This window comes from Falco punctatus (genome assembly GCF_963210335.1).
Source record: "Falco punctatus genome assembly, chromosome: 2".
Taxonomy (NCBI): Eukaryota; Metazoa; Chordata; class Aves; order Falconiformes; family Falconidae; genus Falco; species Falco punctatus.
The window spans coordinates 58,479,110-58,505,733 of record NC_137581.1 but is presented as its reverse complement, the minus strand read 5'-3'; the positions used below and the strand labels follow the sequence as shown (position 1 = coordinate 58,505,733).

The window sequence follows — 26,624 nt, the reverse complement described above, 5'->3', positions numbered from 1 at the left end:
TCTAAAATACAACTATTTACCTCATAAACTGTTGAAAACACTTGAGCTTCTTGAATTATCTGTCTCAAACTGTAGACAGAGCAATGTGCTAACCTAGCCCAGAGAGGGTACTTCTAATGTTGAGCTAGAAACATCCTCTTGAATATCAACTGTTACAAAAGGTCAGAACATATGGTGTAGGAAAGTCAAGAAGATGTGATGTCCTCTCAGTAAGTTTTGCTTTAGACCATCAGCTCCTGATGATAATGAAATGGGGAATCACATTTTCTAAATGATTTCGCCAACTTTGGAGTCCAAATAATTTGTTGTGGCTTTGAGGCTGGTCTCCTTCACTTATATTTATTTTATAATCTGGCCAATGTCACCAGATCCATTTTTTCCTGAATGCTGAATTTTGCTAATTTCATTGACAAAAATACTAAAATGCAGGAACATCTTATGAGCTTTATTACTGTGAATCAGAGACTGAGTAAGAAAATAAAACATACATGGGGATCAAAGAAATTATGCTGTACGTATTTATTGCTGTAGCTATTTTTTTATTCTTGAGACAATTTTGAATGATACATTTCATAGGCTTTCACACCAACTCTTCAAGGTATTTAAATCTTAGTTAGACTATGAAGAATCAAGGTAACAGAAAGAACAACTTAATTGCTGAAGTTACACCTACTTATGTACTGCATTTCAGGGCAAATCCTCGGAATTTTAATTTTGACAATGTGGGGAATGCAATGCTGGCACTATTCGAAGTTCTTTCATTGAAAGGCTGGGTGGAAGTCAGAGATGTTATTATTCATCGCGTTGGGCCGGTAAGGAAACACATCACAGTCTTTGAATTCTACCACACATACTTTGATTTGTTTTAACTATAGATCTTATTTTTGTCTATTCAGATCCATGGAATCTACATTCATGTTTTTGTATTCCTTGGCTGCATGATTGGACTGACCCTTTTCGTTGGGGTTGTCATCGCTAATTTCAATGAAAACAAGGTACTGAGCGAGGTGGTTTATTGTGTGTAGGACTGGCTCTGTAAGAAACCTGAAAGTGATATTGCACTGTCTGCATTACCTGGTAAGAGTGCCTTTAAGATTGACTTACCAGTCTTACAATCTGCAAGCCTCCATGTATGGCTTCAGACACACCTGATCCATATTTGCTACAAAGCTCAAGCCTGCAATGATAACAATCCATCACACATTCTTTCAGAGCTGCCTGAGGTTATTTACAATGCAGCTGTGTTGTCACATGAGACTTAATCTAGAGCACAATGTATTTACAGATGCTGCACATTCTGCTGGTTTAGTTGGTGGAGCTATATATGCAGCAGCAGGTAAAAAGACATGTTATGCTTGTATGTTACAACTGAGGGGTCTCATTAGAGCCCTGCAATTGCAGTGTTTCAGATCCAAAGTAAAGCTGCATGGCTTTTTCTTGGCAAGCAGCAGAGTTGTAAAATTAATTGTCCATCACTCAAACAAAAAAGTAGCTAGTGTTCTAGGAAAAAATCTGCAGTTCACATGGGCTTTGTGGATTACCCTGAAAAGTAGAAAAATCTGTCCTACGGTGAATTGTTACAGAGCAGCTCATGTCTACACTTGTTAAAGATAGCATCCTGTGGATGGGGCTGCTGCATACACACTGCACAGCCCTTAATCTGACTGGTTTTTTCTGAGCCTCTTGTGGTGCCCCTGTGGCACCAAGATATAATTATTATGTTTTTTTCATCTCTTAGTTCAAAGGCCCCAAAATAATGAGTTGTCTGTGTTGCAGCTAGCTAGAGCGATATCTTTATCACTTATGGCATTGGAGGGAAAGGATGCACTCTGGGGCTTGGAGAACACAAGGTAGATGGTATGCTCGTGCTGGAGACAAACTGGGTGCTGGCCATGGCCCCCCTATGGCCCTGACCCGAAATATATAGCAAACACAACTGTTGATTTTGCCCTTCAAGGAAACTACTTGACTCCTGGAAGGGAGCTGAGCAGCACACTGCTGTGTGTCCAGTGTGGGCAAGCAAGGCATTGTGAAATGAAGGCAAGCAGATTGCGAGCCAAATATATGGCCTAAAACCTCTGCCATTCAGAAGGTATTTCTGTTTGTGTGACTCCAGTGTAATTTTGGTAAGATGAAGTTATTTGTGTTAAAATACATCTGTTCTAGAGAACAAGGAGGAACGTGCTATTCATTTATTTTTTTTATTCACTAAATTTTGACTCGTGAATTAACAAAGCTGAAATTTCTCAAGTATGAGAATTCCACGGGATTTTTGTAGATGCTTTTACCCCTTCCTGTTCAGCTGTGTAATGTTACTTTTCCTTTAAATGTGTCAGCTTTACACTGATGATACAAAATACTTTTTCAGCAAGTCTTAAAAAGAAGTAAATTGTTTTATTTGAATTATAGGTAATTAAAGTATTACTTGAAAAGTTAAAATTATTTTAATGTTTTTCCTTTATAGCTATGAGGTATTTAGCTATGTGTTTCTGTCAGGTACATCATAGTTCATGAAACCCTATTGAGATGTTAGGTGAGCATTTCTGTCATATACATTGTTTTTTCATTCCCCTTCACACTTTCCACACCAGTCAATTTCCTCAAAAACCTGTTTGTAGGCACAAGTGTAGGCGACAAGAATACCACATTACAGGGTTCTCTCTTAAATAGCTTTTGATTGTAGCTGATCAAACATCTTTCCTTTACTCGATTGAGGTGCAGTGCATATGATGTTGAGAACCGAGCAAGTGGTGTGTTTCTGCTTTAGTTTTGAATGTGTTCTTGAATGTATTTGTCAGAAATTCTGAGCCAGCTCCGTGGGCAGTGGAGAATCATCAGGAGCCACTTGCTGGTCTGGGTTGCTTTGCTACACCTACAGCGTCTATTTTTGGCCATTGTCATAGAAAAAATTTACTAGAGGAGCTGGATCTTTGCCCTTACTGGTATGAGTTTTATTATGCTTTTGTGACAATAGGCCCAATCTTACTTGCTGTCCATCTCCTAGACGGTGTTTTTGCTCTTAGTTCCCACTCTTTCCATAGGAGTCACAATATCAAGTTTACTATGTCAGCCTGTCTCCTGCAAAGGCAGCTTTTGAGATTTCTTTCGCAAACCAGTGAGATGTCATTAATTCATAACTCAGTATTCATCCTTGTAGTCAACTATCAACTATGGAATAAGGTGATCTGGGCCAACACACAGGTTACTTTTGAAGTGATTTGTCCACAATATCAGTGTAAATCTTGCACCATTTTTTTATTTTTGAGTTTGAAACATGCAGATGAACAGGGGAAAAATACCCTTAAACATGTGACTCTAACAGATTCATATTTCATTCCCTCCTCCTAGATATGCTGCTTTAAAGGCACAGGACAGCCCAAACTCATGTGAAAAGCAAAAGTTTGTTTATGTTCGCTGTGATTTAAAATGAGAGGGAACAGGAAAGTTGTGAACATGAGGTTTATAAGGATTGGGAGCACAGGAGATAGCCAAACAATTCATCTTAGCCCAGACTGACCCTTCACAAGCTTCCAGTGTAAATGTGGAAGTCTGAGGTGTAGGGCCTGAATTAGGGTTCCCATTATTTTCAGAAAATTACCTGATTTTTACATTTATCCTTTTGGGGTGATTTTCTCTGCTTGTATGTTTTCCTCGAACTATGACCACGTTTTCAGCTATGAATAAGGTCCTCCCTCAATTCATGTCTGAATACAGGGAAAGCATTAGTATGAACATCAAAAAAGTTGCTCACTAGTAACAGTTCCCTGTAAATTACACTGAACAGGCACATCATGCAATATTTCTATAGAATTTACATAATACTAAAAATACAGTCAGTACAAATTATTTATGTCATCTGGTTAAGCTTTTTCAGCTGTTTCTTAGTAACCCCAGGTAGCTACTGTGGCATGTAATGTTTGGTTTTCATCTCTTTTTTTCTTGAATACTTTTTACTTTTAAAGTGTTTACTATAGGAAAAAGAAAATATCCTCAGATTTTAGTTGAAAAGATGAATATTTTAGTTAATTATGCAGTGGAGGGAAAAAATCTCAGCCCAATTAATATTTAAGTAGAGTGAAGAAATTCCCAGGAACTGAAAAAAAAAAGGCCAAGTAAGACAGAGAGAAGACTGTCAACTAGTCCATAAAGAAGAGGGCAAAATAGTCCACTATGTGAGGTTACATTACATCATCTTAAAACTAGTTACTTAGCCAAGCTATTGGTGTTTAAAGTAGATGTTGACTTTAGAAAGTTTATGGCTGATACATGGTTACAGTAGTGCCAGGAGTTGTTGAGGAGGGTCAGAGTTGCACAGTTACTGCATAAATATTTTATGTGAGAATGAACAATTTTTTAAAAAAAATCCAAAAATATTTTCAGATATGCTGTAGTATTTCATCGGAGCTGTTGGAGTTGCAGGCATGGAGATGTACTGGGAGGTACCACAGGAGGCTCTGGGCTGAGCCCTCAGGTGTTCCGAGACCAGGACAGTAGCCCAAAGTGTTCCACCACCCCCTATTTCACAACTTCCACCCATCACTTGTCACAGCTCCCAGGTGTCACGTGTTTAGTCAGCAGTGAAGATGTGATCGACTCAGATATTATCTGAAAGTTTTGAGTCGAAGTCCAAACACAAACGCAGCTCATCCAGCAGCAGTCCCCCTCGCAGGGCTCTGCTCTTTGGTCCCTTATAATGATCCCGCTGGTGGAAGTGGTAGCGTCTGAGCAACAGAGCAACTTGGCAGCACTATTTCTAAATTTTACAAAAGTCCACATTTTTTGCTACCTTTTGTCTTGTGTGCAGTGAAAGCTCTCTAAGAATATAAACCAGAAGTAATCATTGGGTTGATTGAGTTGCCTTTTAATTTAAACATCTGTAAATGGTGCAGTTTGGGCTTGACATGAGCAATAGGCATCCTTACTCTGTCACTTTGTCCACTTTGTGTTGGAAAGCACCTTCTCCCAGGGTGCCATTTGGACACACAGCTCTGTAAAGAGATTATGTCCAGTGAGAGGGAGGAATCCTGCCATCAGTCACACAGCCAGCCACAGTTCCAACATCTACACAAGCCAATGCCAAGGGAAGCCCCAGAGATCACACCAGCCCTTGTCCAGCTCAGTGCGGCTCTGTGCTGGCTGGGGGAGCAGCCGAGTGTCTAGGAGACAAGCTTGTGGCATTTACCTTGAAAAGGTCTCCCTTATTTTTGTAACTCCAGAGTCCTTCTGTGAGATTTTACAGTTCTCTGAAATGATGAGAACCACATTTTTAAGGTCATTTTAAATAATGCTGAATTCTGTTTGGGGCTTGCTTGTTTCCTCCTGTGTTATGAAAACACATACACACATTACCATCTACCAGCGCCCATCCAAAGGATATATCCCTACCTCTCCTTGTGCTTCCTTTGTGGAGAGCTCTTGTCGGTATATAGTATACTATTATTTTATTTTAAATATCCCTCCCCAAGCAGAAGAGCTGTAGAGAGTGACGGCAGTCTCCTGGAGGGCTTGTTCCCCAAGAAACTGTCACAGCACTGACAAGCCGCAGGATTTTCTGCAGCAAAGTCCAGACAAAATCGACCACTCTTTAAAACAGTGCTTTCCAGCAAATGATGTTCAGTCAAATGGAAGACCTCCTGCAGTGTTTCACTGCCCACACTGGGCTGCTGCTACAAAGAGCAGCAACTGTGCCTGCTGAGTTGAGTCCCAGAAACTCACAGCTAATGTGTCCAGAAATCCTCTTGAGTAACAGCTAATACTTTAGACTCCTTTACCCAAACAGTGTGTTATTTAAAAAGAGTTGCATATGTAACTTTATTTCAGACACCAAAGAGAATGTTGTTTTCCTGTTTACAGCATTAAATGTTCTAGCTTTTATATGACAAAAGCTTTATACACTTCTTTTTTTTTATTAAGGGGACAGCTTTACTGACTGTAGATCAGAGAAGATGGGAAGATCTGAAAAGCAGACTGAAGATAGCACAACCTCTTCATCTCCCACCTCGTCCGGGTATCAAAGATATTTTGATTTTATTCATGTTGAGCCCTAGTGTTCGTAATTCCCCAGGAGTCTGCGATTCAAATTAAAATTGTAATCGTGAGGCCACTAGGAGGTTGTGCATAAGTTAACATAGAAACAGGCTCCAACTACAGATCTTTGCATAAGGCTATTAAAATCAACCCCAAAAAAGGTTGTGCTTCGATGATTTTAGGATAAGCCTTAATGAAAAAATGAATTTCTAAATGAAAAATATTTGCAGTTGGCTGTTAATGATATGAATGGAATGTATTAACCTGACAGCAGTTGAATGATGCACTTGCCCTACTAGTACCACAGCCTTCATGCAACACTGGTGTTCAGTATTTGAAATTGTATATTCAGAGGCCCTATTTGATATGGAAAATTGTAACACAAAATTAGAAATGTATTTTGAGACTGGTGAAGGATTATTTTGCCACTAATTATCATGGAAAATATGTCAAGATATAAGGGGCAAATACTACTGTGCATTTTAACTCTCCTCAAATTCTTTCTTTTTCAGATAACGATGGCTTTAGAGCTAAGATGTATGATATAACTCAGCATCCATTTTTTAAGAGAACTATTGCTGTACTTGTTCTGGCTCAGTCTGTGTTGTTATCAGTTAAGGTAATTGTGTTTCTTTTTAAGTGTTTCATTATAGTAGTACAGCATGTGTTGCACACATTTCCTGACATCAATTAATGATCAGTTGAACCATTACTGTGATGAATGTAAGGAAACAGAATTTCTAGATACAGCAATCTCAGTTGGCACAGATCACTGTAGATTAATTGTAAATTGTAGAGCTGAGTCAATTTCTGTCTTTTTGTAGTCTGGTTTGGTATTTTTAATTTCCAGTTAAGCTGTAAATCTGTGAGAGATTAATACACCAGGATGCCACTTCTGTCTTGAGCATATTTTAAAGTGAAGTCTATTCATTAACAAAACCTGCAAGAAAAGTTAAGGCAATGAAGAGGCATTTATTTCTGTTTAACAGCTACTCTTCTATGAATGGCTTTTGTTTGCATTTCAGTGGGATGCTTCAGATCCAGTGACTGTGCCTTTAGCAACAATGTCTGTTGTTTTCACCTTCATTTTTGTCCTTGAGGTAAAGTAATATATTTTATGATTTCTTGAGACTAGTATGTATATGTTTCATTTTGTCTTTAGGGATATTGTCTCATTTTTCACTATATTTTTTATTTCTGAGCATGTACATTTGGGGCTCTCCATGTCACTTGTCTTTAAACATGTGTTGTAGAAAGAAACTTTTGATTTGTTGTAGTCATACTTCTCCACCACCTTGAGCTTTGTGTTCTTTTATATAGGTCCAACTGAGCATTTCAGCATGTGTTTTGGTCAGCCTAAATGAACTCGTTTCTTGCAGAACATCTCAGATTAAAGTCACTCCATACAACACAAGGTCTGTGTTGTATCATGGAAGTTCTCCTTGCTCCATTTATATTTTGCTTGGTGTGTTAATCCCCACTGTTCTGTAGCTGTGACATCATCAAACCACTCTCAGTTTTGTTTTGTTTTTTTAAACATCATATTTCATTTTAATACTTTTAAATAACATAAGTCAAATTCCAGTATTGTCTATCTTTTGTTGCACAGATCTAGATCCTATGTGGTAACAGTTCTCTGTCTATGAGAAAATTGTCACCACAATCAATTGTGCAAGGTGTAATTAGCCTGTTTTCATAAGACTGGAATCTAAAGACATAAACACATTTTAAAAGCATTTATTTTTTCATGTGTAAGGATATGCGTACTGTAACAAAGCAGACATTTATGAGGTTAAAGAAGATGCTTCCTCTGTGGTTAGGTTAGTACATAATTGTGCTCCAAGTTTGTAGTTGAGTATTTTTCTTTTCAGTCCCTTTTGAATAGCTGATACTGACCACTATCGGAAACAGGATAGTAGAGTACATTTCCCACTGCTCTAATCCAATATGACAGTTCCCATGTTCCAGTGATAGGTTTCGCCAGCAGTGATGAATAAACAATGAAGTGAATAACTTGTAGCAGCTGTAGCTAGAGTATGTCCATGCTGTTGCTTCTTTTTTCCCTACTCAGGAGAAATCAGTATCTCTTGAGAGACTGAGCAAACACAGAAAAGTTTGATTTGTGTCATACACAGACAGGTTTTAATTTACCTAGTAACTATGTCTTCAGAAATACTTTTTTTCTCTTATACTGCCAGGGGAAACAAATACATCTCTCAAATTTCAAAGGAAGTTTGTTAGAGGCAAGAAAAATTTGTTGACTGTCTCAACAGGCCAGCTATCACGCTGTGAGTGCACACAATTTATGGAGAGATGAAGCAGCTTCCTGCCCAGGATCTTCCCTAATGCAGCATAGTCTGGTTACTCTGCTATGTACACAGTCTGCTACCGCTAGCGGGCATGGTCCATGAGGAAGGCCAAAGCTTTCTGCAAAGCTAATGGCCCTGTGTCCAGCCTAAGGACTCCCGATTCAGTCTTAAACCTTTACTGCTCACATCAGTATATGTGGTGTAGAAGAATAGGAAGAATTCAGAAAACTTACTAATGATCACAGAATGAAGTGAAATGTGTTTTTTTATTTGCAAGGTGTGGTGTTCAGTTCAAGATTATAGGCATCTGAACTTAGGCGTTTAATTTCTACAGGTGAGGCAGGTGTTTAAGCTGTCAATATGATCAAGGGAGATGTAGGGTGAGTTTCAGTCGCCTAAATAACCAAAGGCATCAAAAGCTTTTTAGGGTACCCTAGCTGATCTCCCCTTACCTCCATGAGCTGCTGCAGAAGAGCAGAGGTGTGTGCAGGTCTTGTGTCATCCCTGCCAGCCCCATACATCTGTCTCCAGTATTCTAGGGCATCTCACCTGACTGGATAGGAGTCAAGATACTTTCAGGTACCTCAAATGATAATTAGAGACTCAGACAACGTATTCTTCACTTGCAGGCAGGCTTCAGAAAAATTTATATGGGGAAAAAAAAAATAAACCACCTAACTGGAAAATCAGCCTTTTACCTCAAACTAGTGTCCTTTTATATACAGTTTAGGTTTCAGAAATGTAAAGGATACTGCTAAATGGCAGTGTTGCAAGATGGGATGGAAAAAAATATGTAGTGAAAGCCTGACATTTATAGCCTTTGTATACTAACACTTGACTTGCTTTGAGGTTTAATACGAATTGTGTATGAGAAACTCTCTGGTGGTCCCTCTACATGTATCACCCTACCTCAATATCTGTTAGCTGTTGTGACTATTTCTTACCGATGTCTGTTCTTAAGCTTCCTGTTTCTGCTCCTATTACCTGTATTGGAAATGTCAAGCACTTCAGCTGCTGTCTTTTACCAGGTACATTGTAAAATGTACGGCCTTTACTGTTCTTAGGTTTCTTCTCTTATACACTGCTGAGTACAGATGGTGCTGAGTACAAACTGTTCCTTAAAGCAAGAAATATTTCCAATATGGGAAAGCTTTATAATTAATTAGAACTATAGGTGCTACAGAACACAATTATATTCTTGAGTTCAAATGTGCTTATGTGATTTTAGCCTGTTTACAGACAGCTAGATAAATAGGATACTGCTACCTCTTTCAGCCACGTGTTATTGACAATAATTTTCTAACTTCATTACTTGTTTAACTGTAAGAAAACTTAAGCCCACATTCACCTCAGCAATCTATGCATTAAGCATTCAGTCTGAGGTGGTCAGCTACACCCCTTCCTTCAGTACTTGATGGAGAGAGAGAGAGAGAGACCCTGGTCTTGGTCATTTGTGGTCTTCCAAAAATACCACTTTTCCTTTATCTAAGGAAGCTTAGATGTTCTGGTTAGTCTAGCAGCCTAACCTGTCTATGTGGGAACACTTAGCTGACATGAAACCTGCCCTTGGTTGTTTGAAACTATTTCGTAAGATTAATTCAATCGAACATTTTAGAGAATGGAAGAGGTTTGTATAGCAAGAAATAACCATTTCTTCAGTGCACCTGAGAAATTGCTGTTATCTGTAGGTCACAATGAAGATTATTGCCATGTCACCTTCTGGCTTCTGGCAAAGCAGAAGAAATCGGTACGATCTCTTGGTGACATCTCTTGGAGTTATATGGGTGATACTTCACTTTGCCTTACTGGTAAGATTTATAAAACGCAGTTCCAGTGATTTAGCTTGATTTTATCTGTTAAGCAGCAGCAACAGGATTGCTTCTATACACCCAGATAAACCCTCGGGAGTTTAATAAGGCTGAAATATGGATGAAATAAATTAAGTTTGATGCTAAGAAGAAGGAATTGTTGTCTTGGGCAATGATGAAGTACAAAACTTGTCTTACTGACTTGAGGTAGAGGTGGTAAATGTGTAGAAAAATGAAGTCTTTAGGGAGGATGTGAGTGAAGAAAGGATGGAATCTGAAGACACTGAGAGCTCCTGCCCACAGAAGTCTCATGAACGTCAAGAAAGAAAGAGGCAATGCACAGTATGCAGACAGGAGCAGTGGGCTGGAAGAAGACATAGTTGCAAAACTGCTGAACAATACAATCTGTCCCAAACACAGAAGCAATTCTGGAGCTCTGGTTTTGATAAAGGGACAATGTTTAATCCAAGAAGGTGTGGAGGAGAGGGGATGGAGATCTACTCTCCCTCCATCCCACTCCAGATTTATCAATTTGGCTACCCCCTGGTTCCCTTATATACAAGGGAAGGAGAGGGGATAGCTGAGACTTGTGATCAATCAGAAGTTGTTGAAGCCACAACCCTATAACGGCTGTGCAGGCTTCTCTTTTGTCTGCCGGCAAGCTCTGTTTGGAGGAAAACCTGTCTTGTGTGACTAGTCATTTTGCCCTGACATTCACAGTTTGCTTCCTGCTGCGGAGTAGCTGGGAAGGCCTGGGGAGTTTCTGTAAGCCAGCAGCTGTCTAGACAAGTAGACTGGGGCTGCTGGACATGATTACAGCCCAGTTAATAGAGGATTGAAGGGTTTTTGAAATGATGTGTGGCGAGGTTGAATTAGTATTTTTGAAGCGGTGGAACATCTTCTATTAGTTTCTTACTGCTCCACTTACTGAAGTATTAGTGCTACTAGTTTATGATTTCTCTTATTTCATATAGCAACTGCCCTACATTATTAAAAGACCAATTATCATGATCTTTCCATGAGATCCCTGGGAGACAATGTATTAAGTCTTCTGTGTTTCTGTTCCAGAATGCGTACACTTACATGATGGGGGCATGCGTAATTGTCTTCAGGTTTTTCTCAATTTGTGGGAAGCATGTAAGTATAAATTAGGAAATACAACTATTGCAGTGCTCATGTATGGATTAAAGGACTAGATACTACGTGTTTCTAGTGCACATTCTGTAAGGCTCTATTTTATATGCAAGGAAAAAAAAGGACACTTCAAGCAGCACTCTCCAATTTTACACTCTGTCTTTAAAATGTCAGGATTTTAGCTGTATTATATAATAGCATTATATTATGGTTACTGGAAAAGCTGCAATTTTTGCAACAAAAAAAAAGTACAACTGCATCACAATGCCATGCAGTTTTTTAAAAATGCTCTGTCAAACTCTGAACATAACATTGTGCTACTTTCAGTACTTGCCATTTCAGTGTGGTCTGATGTGCATTATATTTATTTATTTTCTCTGCAAGACTAGTGGAGTGGTAGTTGATGCCCTCATCTTGTTATGATAGTACTGTCTTATAGAAGTTTCTCCCTCCACAGTACAGGTCTGTGTCTTGTATCTCTATAATGTACATCTTATCACAGTAAAAGATTTATGTTCAATTTTAAAAATACATTGGGTTAAGATAGTCTGCTGGAAACACTGGCATGGCAACACAGTAATTCACTTCCAAAGTTTACATTTGTTCTGTGTTTGGAATCACTCTGATGTAATTAGAGTAGGCTGGCAGAATAAGCATAGGCAGAGAACAAACACATTTGTTTAACAAGTGGTGACACTCTGCATCCTCTTGCTGTAGAACATCTTAGACTATCCAAACATTTTCTGTGAAGTCTAGCATGTTAAAGTAAATGTGATGAAAAGACTGCTGTACTAGGTTGCCAGGGTTAAGAACAGCAACTCGGAGGGTTTGTGCAGTAAAAATAAAGTCTTCCTTCAGTCAAACTACACAGAGCCTGTAGAGCCTTGAAAGTCAGATAAAAAATCCTTGCTTCTCCTATGCAGCCAGACCAAGTGATTGCCTTCAATGCTTTCTGATTGATTCTAAAGTTTTTTCAAGGTTTTAACCTAGTCGTTTGTGCTTTCATGTTAGGAATTGTATCAGTTTCACTAATTTATCTGTTGTGATGCAATATGATGACTAAAAGTCAGCATGACTTATCAGTTTGGCATGATTCTAATGAAAGCTGCTATCCTCAGTCCCATTAAGAGAATTTTCCGTAGCATCCAAGGTGGCTGAGGGTGTTAGGACAATCTAGGGCGGTAACTTTTATCAAGAGTGAAATGTACAATATGCATGCATGGGAAAGTGAAATCTAATGTCAAGGCCTACACCCTATGTAATTTCCAAAATTGTGCTCTCTTCTTAAGCCAAATTGTTTGAGAAATTACTAGTTTAATCAAGCTGTGCTGATCTTGAGGAAATCCCCTTCTCTCTACACCAACCCATTCCTTTTGGTAGGCTGCAGTATCTGTGATTTCCACCTAACAGTTGTCATCACTTTCAGATAAGCCCAAAGTAGTTTACTGCACCACTGCTCATGCAATGCTAATTTTGATACTTCTGCAGTATACTGATCCTAGAATATTATAATTAAGCTTGTTCTGTATTATTGCTATGTTATCCTACATCTACTCTTTGAGGAGCAACATCTTGACCTTGTAAATTAGGCAGATGCGCGAATCTCTTTAACAAGTAAAAAGCACACTGAATTTCAGAGGAAGGCGCAAAATGTTTAGTTCAAATCAGAATCAAAATGTACCATTTCACTGGGGTCATCCATTAACGTACACGTGTAAAGAATTTGTTGTCAAAATGGCAAGTGCAATAACTCCCTTTTCCCTTTTATCTCTGCTTTCCTGAATGGCATCATGGATTGCTTTTTCTCTGTGACAGGTGACACTAAAAATGCTACTCCTGACTGTGGTTGTCAGCATGTACAAGAGCTTCTTCATCATAGTGGGAATGTTCTTACTGCTTCTTTGTTATGCTTTTGCTGGAGTGGTTTTATTTGGTACAGTGAAATACGGGGAGAACATTAACAGGTACAGTATGTACTTACTACCTTATGGGGATGTTCTTTAAACAGCCTGAAAAAATCACATTCTGCTAGATAGAAATTTATCCATGGTAAAAACCAGACAAGTCCCCAGGTCTAGCTGAAGAACTCTAAAACAGAATTTCTGATAGCAGACACCGAGCCGTCTTTCCAGCCCTTGTGCACTGGACCAATAACAGCCAATCCAGCCCAGAGCAGACTGAGAGCTGTTCTCCATCGTGCCAGCTGGAATATGTTTCAAAGCAGTGCTGCTGTAGCCATAAGCTGCTGAAACACAGTGCACATACTACACCTTAATGGCATCACCCAGAAACATGTTCCATATCCAGGCTGATGCGGAGAGGGGACAGTCCTGTGAACTTGCTGTTAACTGGAGATTTCCCAATCAGTAGCATCATCAGGCTTCAGGAAGAGAATGGAGACAGGAGATAGGATCTGGCCTTGAGTGTGCTTTAGCTCTGATAAAATGAGTCAAAATACTCAGACCTATGTCTGAGCTGAAGTTCAGTTATTGTATCTTAAGTCACAAAATAAGTAATTCAGTGAGCTCATTCAAATAGTACTGTAACTATTTTTAGTTTAAAATAGTAGAACAGTAGAAAATCGAAATTATTTGCATTTATTCTTGCCAGCATTTTAGTTCTGGGATGTGAAATGATCTCTCCCTTTACCTCTCTCTCTCTCTCTCTCTCTCTCTCTCTCTAACAGACATGCAAATTTTTCATCAGCTGGCAAGGCTATTACTGTGCTCTTCAGAATAGTTACTGGAGAAGACTGGAACAAAATTATGCATGACTGCATGGTAAATACAATGCTGCCAGAGATAACATAGGCAAGAAGCAGGAGACACCCTTAAAGTGTTTCTGGTATCATAGCTTTGTACAAGGAATGTTGTGATGGCCTTTCTGTCTTCAAGAGTGTTGTGATGGCCTTTCTCTCTTCAAGAGATAACCTCCAAATAGGACACACAGATTGCAGTTCCAGTCACACACTCACTGTACTATTTTGTGGGGCTAGGCTATTACATGATATTAAAACAAAAATAAAAAGATGTTTCCAAAATCAGAAGTGCAGTAACTTGCTTTCTCACTGTTACCTCTGCTTGGACTGGGGCAAGGTGACTTCTTACATTAACTTTGTCTTTCATGCCTGCACTCTGGCTCATTCCGTGTGAATGGTAGTCTTGATGATCTCAACATTTGTCCTTGAATCATCCTATTTTTCCCAAGTAAATTTCCATCTGTGGTTTCCATTGCAATGAAAATCATATTCCCTTCCTTTTTGAAATTAATGGGCAGGGAATTTTTTTGAAAACCACATTTCAGCACAACAGGTTGTTTCCTTACAGTGGCATAATGCACAGTGTGCCTTGTGTGTGGTAGTGAGACCCACACCTAGGCCTTTTTTGTCATGCTTCTGTCTGGTTTCTGATTACTAACCACTAAAGGAACAACAAAAACCTGCCCACGATAATGCCTACAGTATTATTCCCTAATTGGGAAACTTTAAAGAAATTACAGTTATAAATACTGTATGGATTGCATAGAAATTAAGAATCTTTCTTTATGATTGAATGACTTGGTTTTCTTTTGTTTTGAAGGTTCAGCCTCCATTTTGTACGCCAGATAACAGCACCTACTGGAAAACAGACTGTGGAAATTATGCTGGTGCTCTTATGTATTTCTGTTCATTTTATGTCATCATTGCATACATCATGCTAAATTTGCTTGTTGGTAAGTGAAACTATACATTAATTAAAAAAAGGTCCACCTTAGCATGTAGTATGTTAGATGTGAGTGTTGTGATATCCAGGCATGAGGTAACCTCGTACCTTTACTGTTACCTTATATGTGTATGATGATTTTGATACTTCTCTGGCAGGGTGTATGCTAAAACAGAAATTTTGGGAATGAAAGTTTTTTGAACAAAGAGATGTGTTGCATTTTTATAGTTACCCTAAGAAATACTATTTTTCTGAGCTTTTCCTTCCTCCAGTTAACATTTTTCCAACATCACTGGAATTCACCTAATTGACCTTAGAGGATAGTAGATTAGGCATCTCACCAGCATTTAAGATACAGCTTTTTAAAAGTGAGCACAATGAATATTGATGTAGCATGACAGTATGTTACCCATACATAGTTTTTGTCTAAACATACAGCTAAAGGCATTGATTAATATGAAGTTTGTACAACAGAATTCATATTCTGTTGAAATCCATTGTTACTTATAGGTGTTAACCAGTTAGAATGTAACTACCAGCTTTCTTTATAGTGTATTTTGGTTTTGTGGTTTTCAGCTATCATTGTGGAGAATTTCTCATTGTTTTACTCAACTGAAGAAGACCAACTTTTAAGCTATAATGATCTTAGGCATTTTCAAATTATATGGAACATGGTTGATGACAAAAGAGAGGTAAGAAAGTTGATAATGAACACAGAAATCCAGTAAGTTTACATTTTTCCTAAATTACACATATGGGGAAAACAAAGTATGCTGACAAGGCTCACTGAGCAGTTACTGTTCAAGTTCTAAATGTTCAGCAAGCACGATCTAACATTGTTCATGGCCCTTAGGTACTAACCTGTATTCTTTACTACTGTGAAGTACTTGTAATAGTAAATTAAAAAACAAATGTAGATATTGATGGGATCAATAAATAGCATCTTTCTGCCTGGTTTCCTGAGAGTTGTTCCCTTGGAAGTCTACAGACTCACATCCATTTATGTGTTTGATCTTCAGAAGAGCTTTGCTGAGATTTCAGCACTGTCTCCTGTAAGATGCTCACAGAGAACCCAATGAAGTATGGGCTGGATGAGAAGATGATGAAGTGACTGAAAACTAGCTGAATGGCCAGGTCCAGAGGGTGATGATCAGCAGCACAGATTCTAGTCGGAGGCCAGAAACTAGTCATGTACCCCAGTGGTCAATACTGAGTCCAGTCCTGTCCAACATCTTCATTCGTGCTCTGGATGATGGGGTAGAGTGCACCCCCAACAAGTTTGCAGATGACACCAAACTGGGAGGAGTGGCTGATACGCCAGAGGGTCATGATGCCATCCAGATGGATCATTTAGGTGCATTTAGACTGGAGAAATGGGATGACAGGAACCTTGTGATTCAGCAAGGGGAGGTGCAAAGCCCTGCACCTACGGAAGAACAGCCCCAGGCATAAAGTACATGCTGCAGGCTGACCAGCTGGAAAACAGCTTGCCAGGAAATAACCTGGGGGTCCTGGTGGACACCAAGTTGAACATGAGCCAGCGGTGCCCTTGTGGCAAAGAGGGCTAATGGTATCCTGGGCTGCATTAGGCAAAGGGTTGCCAGCAGGCCAAGAGGGAGGATCTTTCCCCTCTACTTGGCACTGGTGAGGGCACACCTGTAGTCCTGGGTCCAGCTCTGGACTTCTCTGCAACAGAGGTCTAGACATACTGGAAAGAGTCCAGCAAAGGGACACAAAGATGATGAAGGGATTAGAGCATGCCTTTTATGAGGAAAGGCTGAGAGAGCTGAGACTGTTCAGCCTGGAAAAGAGAAGCCTCAGGGGGGATCTCATCAGTGTGCGTGAATAACTGAAGGGAGGATGCAAAGAATATGCATGTAGAGGAATGAAGCTGGGTTAATTAATATTGATAACATACAGCTGTGGGCTGGCTTGGGGGAAGTGGGTTGGCTGATGTCGATAAGGTGCGGCTGTGGCTGGTTCTGTTAAGTGGTTGGGCAGCCAATGAAGAGAGAGCAGCCAAGGAAGAGAGAGGAGGAAGAAGCAGAGAGAAGAGCACAGCACGCATGCATGTACGTACAAACGAACGAGATGGTGAAAGACCTTGTTACAGCCAGCTAGTTTGGAGAGTGCTGCAGCAGATGGATCCAGGTTCTCTTCGGTGGTGCCCAGTGGACAGGACCAGAGGCAGTGGGCACAAGCTGAAACTCGGAAGGTTCCCTCTGAACATCAGGAAACACTTTTTCTGTGGGAGGGTGACTGAGCACTGGTGCGGGTTGCCCACAGAGGCTGTAGAGTCCCCATCCTTAGAGATACTCAAAAGCCATCTGGACATGGTCCTGGGAAACTGCCTTTAGGAGGCCCAGCTTAAGCAGAGGAGTCAGACCAGGTGGCCTCTGGAGATCCCTTCCAACCTCAACCATTCTGTGATTTTGGGATAAGAATTGCATCTGGGAGACTAAGCTGTTCAGATGCCCACACAACTTAAATCATCATCTGAATGATTCATGACATCACTAAGACTTGAACATAAGCAACGTTATGATGAAAGAAGTTGGTTGCTTGTAGCTGGCACATGGCTTTGCTGGAGATGGAAGCCAGTCTGTACTGCTGGAGATGGAGAGTTCTGCATCCATTGTGCCCAGCACCGACAGTTTTTCTCTCTGATGTGGAACAACACACTACAGCGAAAGTACTTCCACTCAGGCTCATTTAGCAGAACAAAACACTTGGAAGAGTGTCAATACCACTGTTTCAGGGAGAAATACTTTCAGTCCTAATTTTTAGAAGCAGATCAAAATTGTTGTCACAAAAAGTGCAACATGTGCTAGGTTGAGCAGAAGACCTTTGAAAAGCCAATAAACTCCCAACATTCTCCTGTCTAAAAATGCACAGTGAAGGGGACAGGTTGAATGTTTAAACTGCAGTTTAATTTCAGTTTTTTTCAAAGGCGGCTCTTTGGGCATATGATTCTAATTACAGATTAATGCAAATGGAGAAATTAAATCCCCAAGCAATTTTGAAAATTTCTGGCAAAATTAACAGCACAGATTCTCATTGTGTATCAGTTAAATAACAGCAGACTTCCATGAATGTGCTGAAGAGCTGGCTGCATGCATATATTCTTCAGCAATGTATTCACAGTGACTTAAATAGGCCAGGATTTGAAACAGAGTCGTTAGAGAAATAGCATTTCTCACAGCGATCAGCCTGAATGTCTGAGCTGGTTGTTAGGTCAGTAATAATTTACCACCTATTATGCAATTTTACACAGGGAGTAATCCCTACCTTCCGAGTGAAATTTCTGCTGAGGCTTTTGCGAGGCAGGCTGGAGGTGGATCTTGACAAGGACAAGCTGCTGTTCAAGCACATGTGCTACGAAATGGAGCGGCTCCATAATGGTGGTGATGTCACTTTCCATGACGTGCTCAGGTACTCTGAGATTTTCTCTAAATTTGTAGAAGGGGTATATTGACCTGTTTTTCTCTCCAGGCTAACAGGTGTTTATTAGGCTTGGGAAAAGGCAAGGCTGGTAGCCGTAGAGATACTGCCATTTTAAATGTAACACAAATACTAGATTTCCCTTTTTTCCTTGCAAATATTAGTGATGGAAAATGCAGGTCCTAGGGAATCAGCTCTGAGTAATTTTAAAATTTTCATTTGTCATAAACAGAAAACACATGTTGTTCTTGTATCCCAAGTTATGAAATACTGTCCCCACACATGTAGCGACATGACAGTAAATCTGACTAGAAATAAAATAGAAGTGGGAACATTATGCAAGTGTAAACTGGGGGGGCGGGACGACAGGGGGACACCAAACTAAGCCACTACATATGCCCTGGCTGCTTACAGTTCAGAAGCTTATCTTTGTTAGACGGCTGGATGTAGGTGATAAGATCTTAATTTGAGCACTGCATGTCTCTTCTAGAATCATCTCATCATTTTTTTAGCTTCAAATGAGAATTTATTACACACACCTGAATTATGTGTTCTTGCATTAAGCTCTTCAGTATGAGCTTTGATTTTCTGAATTAAAATGTAAGGTCACCAGCATTTAAAAAAAAAAAATACCTGTTTCTTCCAGCATGCTTTCATATAGGTCTGTTGATATCAGAAAAAGTCTTCAACTGGAAGAGCTGCTTGCTAGGGAGCAACTGGAATATACCATAGAAGAGGAGGTGGCTAAACAGACCATACGCATGTGGCTAAAGAAGTGCTTAAAGCGAATCAGAGCAGTAAGTAAAGCTAAAACAGGATCTAAATAGTTGTAGAAATTGAACTGTTCAAAAGTGCTGGAATTTGCTGTCACTAGTCTTCATTTACGTGCTGGAATTTGCTGTCACTAGTCTTCATTTACTCTGGAGTCACAATAATATTTATGTAAAGAAGTACGTAGCAGCTGCTAATTCAGAAAAAAAAATATGTTACAGCTCAATTGAAAGTGCTACAAAAATAAGCATCTTTTGAAGGCAAAAACTGTCTTCCTGCCAAAATTTATGTCTTTTTAATACAGCAGGAAGGCGCATGTGCAGAGACCAGAGTCAAAGGAATAAAGAAAAAACAATGTAATTTGGTGAAACCTCACAGGCCTAATCCTTCCTCTCAGAATCTAATTGTGTAATTTCCTTGCCTCTGGTGGCAGAAGATACCATGATCAGTCACCAGCAGATGACTCTTCAAATTGAACTCATATCAAAATACGTTGTTTAAGTGACCATTACAGTAACTGTGTGTGCAAATGAGCAGCGTGTACATGCGAATCAGGTATATGAACCATGGCACACAGTAGCTGTGCCTATGTCAGTAAATTAAGTAGGGCCAAGGCATCAGGTCAGGACTCAGATGGGGTCACTCATACTCATTAGCATATTGCTCAGTATAGTTTTGGCCAGTGCATATTCATACTCTCCCATACCACTACCATAGGAGCATCACTGCCCTCCAGGCATAGGTCCGGGTGGAGACTGCTCCCAGCAGGCAGCGGTTGGAGCTGTCTTGTGCAGTAGAGGGAAGATTGGCCAGATTATACAAATCCTGGCCTGTCACTTGGCTTCAGCACGGCAGAAAACCCGTCTGCTTAATTTACTAGTACAGACCTAGCTAGTACTTCTGTATTGTGTTTACGCAATGCTTCTGATAGTCAGAAATATTTTTGCCTTTGCTCAGCCATAGCTACAATTAGGTTTTGGACTGACTCTCCTCTTATCTTCCAAAAAACACTCTTCCTTTATATAAAAAGTCACAACCTGGTTGCATTGATGACTGATTTTTCAGTTACTGTAAGGCTGAGCCCATGTCTTGATGCATATACTTTTTATTTTTTTAAAAGCTTACTTCATGTGAGCGGAGGTTTTCCATAGAGATCTGTGATTATGGGATCTGGCTTTTTCTGCTTGTAAATTTATAAAAAAAGGTAACCGGACAATTTGAATGTAATGTACATTCCAGCTGAAACATCAATGTTCAAGGCATATTCAGATAGATAGTTTCATTTTGATCTCATCTCTGTAATAATAATGGCATGAAATTAAATCTTAGCTCTCAGTTCTGGGTTTTTTTAACTCTGTTGTTCATTTCATTATGATGTTGAATTACACTATGTTAAAGTAAATACAGTATTCATTTCACTCTAATAATATGGTTCAGATCATTTCACATTATATGAACCTTTTATAAACTGAATGTAATTATAGAAGTTAATATATATTTTCAAATTCTCTTGTTAGTCTCTAAGTCTCTCTAGAGGGAGCATGTGAAAACTACCCAGGAAAGTGAAACCCTTCCTAAGGGCTGTTTATTTTAATTTAAAAGCAAATTAGATTGTAAGATCATAATGGCAGTGGTTTTGTTTTTCTATTTGTACTGTAAATCTATGCTTAGTCACAAGGTTTCCGCTACTGTTTTATTCAATCTTATTGGCAGCCTGTTCCAAAGTCCATGAAAGAAATCAGATTTTTTTCATTGCCTTCATGTAATTCTTAGTGAGTCTCTACCAGTTTCCTTGTTTCTTTTTCTTTGCAAGAACTTTTAACGCATAAATTCAAAAATGTATATGTTTTCAAACTCTAGGTTTAAACCAATAATTGAGCAACTTGCCTTCCACTTAATATAGTTTATAAGTTTCATCCTCTGTTCCCTACGTAAAGGTTAGACATACGCTGGAAGTCACTTCATTTAAATAGCAACCATCTGATACACGTGGCTTTATCGATGCACCTGGTATGCACATCTGGCGCTCACCGTTTTGTTAAATATTTAGAAGGCTTTAAAAAAAATCAAACACTGTGACACACCAATGAGAACATTTTTGTTGTCACATATTGTACCTTGATAGAAACAACAGCAGTCATGCAGCATTATCCATAGTCTACGAGAGAGTCAACAGCAGGAGTTGAGCCGGTTTCTGAATCCTCCCAGCATTGAGACAACACAGCCAAGCGAAGATATGAATGCTCCTAATCAGGATAATAGTGCACAGCCAGAGGTATGGTAACCAGAAGATCACCAGCTACTCAGAACAAATTCAGAAAACTTACATGTTTCTTACTTTTTTTTAAAAAAAAATCATTTTAACTAGAAAAGTTGGTAGTACTGTCTTGTTTTGCCTCATTCTTTGCCTTTAGATGTAAAGGCAAGATGGTCTAAGGCAGTAATTCCCCAGCTTAGTTCACTGTCTTGCTAGCACCATAAAGGGCAAACTCAGCTGTACGACTCCGGCAGCACCAACTTTCAGCTCTAGCATGAGCTGTGTACAGGCTCAGGGATGTGAGGCTTTCTTGTTCAAGCATTCTGAAGACGTGTTTACACTGAGTAATAACATTGGGCATGATGGGTCCTCTGAGTAGGAGTCCTGAGCTCTTCCAAGGTAGGGAATGACGAAGGTACAACATAAGGACTCCACTGCAGAAGGCTGAGAATTTTGTACCCTTCAGTGACTCTGTGTAACTGAATTGAGCCTGAATGTTCGTTTTATTTTTTTCCTATTAGTAGTAGTTTTCTGGGGCGGTAAAGAATAGAAGCCATGCTGCCTTAACAAATGGCATTATGTTTTGTTTGTATTTTGTATAAAGCTTGGAAATATTGTATAAAGCTTGGAATTCTTGGAAAAAAGAATAGAAAGATAACCCTTCTTAGGATTATCCCCATGCAATGGAGAACTATGACTGAGATTCTTTTTTCTATGTTCAGACAAGTAGCCAGCAGCAACTACTAAGCCCAACACTTTCTGACAGAGGTGGCTATCGACAAGACTCTGCAGATGCTGGGAAACCTCAGCGGAAATTTGGACAATGGCGTTTGCCATCAGGTAAGTGAAAAATGTTTATCAGTAGAGTCCCCATATACCAAATCACTGCTGTACAGTAACAAGACCACGAGAGGGTTTGTAATGCACAGTTCTGCCTGCTGCCTGCTGCTTGCACCCACATCAAGTGTTTTCTACCCTCATGCATGATAAAATACAGCAGTCTCTCCCCTCCCACCCAATTCTGAAAGTCTGGAAGATGGGCTCAAGCGTTGCCATATGCAGATGTTTGGGGTTTTTTTTTACTTTTTTATACATTTACTCAGGATCTTTGGATTAGGAACTGTATTATCCCGTATTTTGGGATAGTGTCTTGTGCATTTAAAGTTCTCTCTTATCATATAAAGCACATTGGAAGTGAATGAAGTTTTTCCTAACAACAGTAATAACTTCTGAGTGGCTTGTCTTGCCTAAGCATACCAAGCCTATGACTTACACCTTACACTATAATAATACGTTTTTTTATCTTCACTTCAGCCAGGAATTGCCAGGTACAGTTTCCCATTTATTTTCTCAGAAACAGGAAACATTCTCAAGTTATTCTAGTAACAGCAGTCCATGAGAAAAGAAAGGCTAGACTATACTTAGAGTTATATATATATGTAGGAGGGTGGGAGAGGTGCATAGGTACAGTCTGAGGCCTTTGTCCTTATCTCAAGAGCACTCTCCGCCACCTGAATTATTCTGTAATAAAACGCATATTGATCTCTGCTGCCTGCCACACTTGTGACCAGCATGTTAGGTGTGTACACATCAACCTGCTTTCAGCTGTCATCAGTCAGTCCTATTCCAAGTCAGAGTGCTGCATTAAAAGGCTGCCACTGTTCAGACCCTAATCATATCTAAGTGGAAGTGGAAGAGATGCTTATGCTACGAGTGCCATTAACCCTGCTTTTGTGACTAGAGTACTTGTCCAAGAAATGGGACAGCTTAAGAGAGAGCTTTCAATCCATGTTTTCTACTTAAATGTCACTGAGCAGCAAAGATCAACATTTTGTTGGAACAGAGAGAAAAAGAGGGAGCATGCTAAGAAGGGATTGTACTACTGTAGCCAACTGGATAGGTCCGTCATGTGAGAAGGAGTTCAGGGTTCCCTTAGCACTTGATCTTGCCCATGTCAACCTTGAACGTTCCTCAGTGGACGGTCTCAGAAAAGGAGAGTCACCTCCATGCACAGTACAGCCCGGCAGATGATAAGAATTCTGCCTCCAATCCAACAAAGACATGTATTTAAGATCATAAGCAGCGTCAAGATCAATTGTAGTACTTATATGCTTACACATTTATTTTAGTACTTTCCTAAAGCCATACCAACACCTTGTACTGGCTTCCAGCCCTAGGCCACACTAAATACCACTTTCTAGGTGTAGCTACCACCCCTAAATGCACTTTTCCCTCCCTTTCTCCAGCAGTTACCAGTTTCATCATTTTTCCAGCAGGACAATGCATGTAAGTACTGCCTAAACCATTTAGGTTGCAGTTAACCAGGTAAGAAGAGATCTGTTGCATCAGTTCATCCCAGTAGAAGGAAATGAGGCACCGCTTAGTTAAACTGCTCTACCAGCAGATTAGTGAGAGCAGTGTCAACAGCTGGAGCTGAAAAAAACCTCATTGAAACAGAGCCCTATTCTTTCTGCACTAAATCATTTTAAAGCTGCCCCAGTCCAGCCAGTTCTGTATACCTGAATTCTAACCAAAAATGTTCAAGTAGGTCTACTCTAATGCAGCACTTTCTGTTTGATTTCATAGCCCCCAAACCAATAAGCCATTCAGTGTCTTCAGTCAACCTCCGCTTTGGTGGGCGCTCAACTATGAAATCTGTTGCATGCAAAATGAATCCCATGTCTGATGCTGCTTCTTGTGGATCCGAAGTCAAGAAATGGTGGACAAGGCAATTAACTGTGGAGAGTGATGAGAGTGGAGAGGACCTTCTTGATATCTGAGAAAAATTTAAGTCATACTACAACAACAACCACTTCAAGTACAAACTACTTTTCTATGTTTAGAATTGAAGATGCTGTGTGATGTACAATTTCTTTGAAGTCAATGTCATAATTTTTTTCAGATGCTTATCTTTCTGCCATATGAAGCATAGCACACATTTACTAACTGTACTCCAAGAAACCTGTATACAATAGCAGTACTAACAAAACCAGAGAGAATATATTACCTTTAGCAGACAGAGCATTTAAAGATTTCAGATGTTCTGTAGCTACATAATGAAAATGTATTTTGATACACATACCTCTGTGTTTTTCTTCAACCTATACCATACTTTGAAGTGGGAACACTTTACAGGTGTGATGTATTTCTTCTTTTTCTGTTTTCCCTCAGTTCTTATTTAGTAACATTTCTTTAGAAAGATTTTATTATTCACAAATGACCTGAAGAGGTCAGCACTGACTTCATGTTCAAGGAAATTATTTTTACAAAGTACAGATTCTGAATTACAATTCCAAGCTTTTTCTGGACCTTTTTTAAAATATGCAAGATACAGGATAACTCATTTTAAAATCAGAAGGTGAAGGATTGGCTTTTAAAATGTAAATATCTTTGGGTTTTGGTTAATTATGCAAAGAGCTTGATTTTCATAGAGAAAACGGGGGGGGGGGGGGGGGGAGAAAAAAAAAGTAGAAAAAAAAAAAGACATGAAAACTGTGCATTTATGATTCCAGCAAAAGACCTCCATGTGAAAAACATGGTTCATGCTTCATTTTCAGACTAGACTGGTTACATATACGTATGGTGTCATTATTCTCTTTATTGGGTCCCACTTTCTTGCATAGTCGTAAGATAACTTTCTTCTTGTCTGTGTGATAAAAATTAGCATGTTGGGGGTTCTAATTACAGAGTAGTATTGTATGGCTTTTAAAATACAGTTCAGTTTTGCCTGTACAGGTAGAAGTGAATTTTACTTACCTGTGTTACTACTCATGCTATAGCCCTGCGAAGCTAAGGTATGACACTGTACTGTGGTTAAGTACCTTTGCCCCTTTTATCCCGATGCGTAATATTTTTACATGTTAGCCTTCTGTTATTTTATGAAGCACCAGTAGTGCTGTATTATTGCTGGTGAAAAGCAACTGTCCCTTTCATAAATGTTTTTTCCAGTAAAAGGCCAATGCTATACGGATATGGAGGTAGAGAAGAAAAGCCACAAAATGCAGCAAAGTTTGTCAGTTTCAGAATATAAGCCTGTCTAAAAAAATGTGGGGTAAAAATGTATCCTTCCCTCAGGGAAGAAATAAGAGGTTGCAGATTTTGTAGCTAACCGACTGGGTTTTTTAGCATAGCTGGGACCTTTCTGTCACCATTGTTTCCTATGGAAATTATTGGTTGCTCTAACATGGCCTGATGTGAGATCTTGTAAGAGGCTCACAGTTAATATACATCATCACTTAAAAAATATATCCTTTAAAAAGCAAGAAAAAGCTAGTGCTTCGCAATGTTTTCTGGCCAAAATATTAATGAGGAGTGGTCAGAATACAGCGTTGTTTTTACAGATACCTTCACCATAAATGCAAAATTAATTTGGGCCATAAAATACAGTTTTCTTGGCATCTGTCAATGTTTTTTCCTTGTGTATGGTTGAACCTGGTTTAGGGCTTTTTTGAAAATAATCATATTGAACACATCTGTATTTTGTGGTTTCTTTATGTGTTTTGGTATATATTTAAGTTTAAATCTGGTCTACTGTAACTCTATAGTAACAGAACATGTGCATTCTCTTGTTTATGAGATGAACCATCAACAAAACTTCATATGAAAGTCCATTCTTTGGGGTTCTGTTTTGTGCTTGTTTAAGTTGAGCTTTTGTATATATGACAAAAAGAGAAATATTTGATTTATAAAAGATAGTATCTTTAAAAGTTCAATAATATATTGAACTGCAGATCTTTCTGAATCATTGTTGCTGCAAATCTTCTTTTTAAAAAATCTGGCAAACATTTTTTCCTTGCCTTACAGTACTCTGTCAATAAAAGTGAGTTGCTTTAAGCAATATTCCTCCCTTTGGTTTTCCTTCTAACTGTGTCTGCTGTATCTGGCCCGTCTCTGATAATGCTGCATAGTGGCTAGGTATGTGGTTTGTACGGGATTATTTCAAGACATGCTTTCACACTCTTCTAATTTGTTTTTTGGTGAGAAGTCCAGCAAATTACCTCATCAGTACTGCCACGAGGGGGTCTCATTCAAAAAATGGGACTAAATAGGACTGTTCATTATTTATTTTTATTTAAGCCACTTTGTTTGTTTGCTTTAGAGCCTGGATGTGAATATGGGGTGGGGGTGGGTGTTTGTGGGTGTGTGTGTAAGTGTGTGTGTGTGTGTGTCGCAGGGG

The 26,624-nt window shown here is 39.3% G+C and overlaps 1 protein-coding gene across 4 annotated transcripts in view; it reads left to right on the top strand.

Moving 5' to 3' along the window:
- NALCN (sodium leak channel, non-selective) overlaps window positions 1-26,287 on the top strand; it is a 250,055-nt gene extending 223,768 nt beyond the window's left edge. For 3 of the 4 annotated variants that reach the window (XM_080375645.1, XM_080375647.1, XM_080375648.1), the window contains 16 exons: window positions 692-812; window positions 897-995; window positions 5,914-6,007; window positions 6,540-6,646; window positions 7,053-7,127; window positions 10,025-10,144; window positions 11,213-11,281; window positions 13,094-13,242; window positions 13,965-14,058; window positions 14,857-14,989; window positions 15,556-15,671; window positions 18,254-18,411; window positions 19,067-19,217; window positions 21,317-21,466; window positions 22,171-22,288; window positions 24,035-26,287. In XM_080375645.1, coding sequence (XP_080231771.1) covers window positions 692-812; window positions 897-995; window positions 5,914-6,007; window positions 6,540-6,646; window positions 7,053-7,127; window positions 10,025-10,144; window positions 11,213-11,281; window positions 13,094-13,242; window positions 13,965-14,058; window positions 14,857-14,989; window positions 15,556-15,671; window positions 18,254-18,411; window positions 19,067-19,217; window positions 21,317-21,466; window positions 22,171-22,288; window positions 24,035-24,228 — 1,948 coding nt within the window. In that variant the 3' untranslated portion in view covers window positions 24,229-26,287. Of the gene's footprint in view, window positions 1-691; window positions 813-896; window positions 996-5,913; window positions 6,008-6,539; window positions 6,647-7,052; window positions 7,128-10,024; window positions 10,145-11,212; window positions 11,282-13,093; window positions 13,243-13,964; window positions 14,059-14,856; window positions 14,990-15,555; window positions 15,672-18,253; window positions 18,412-19,066; window positions 19,218-21,316; window positions 21,467-22,170; window positions 22,289-23,694; window positions 23,735-24,034 lie in introns of all 4 variants that reach the window. The other variant, XM_080375646.1, reaches the window with a different exon arrangement.
- Window positions 26,288-26,624: the final 337 nt, after the last annotated feature.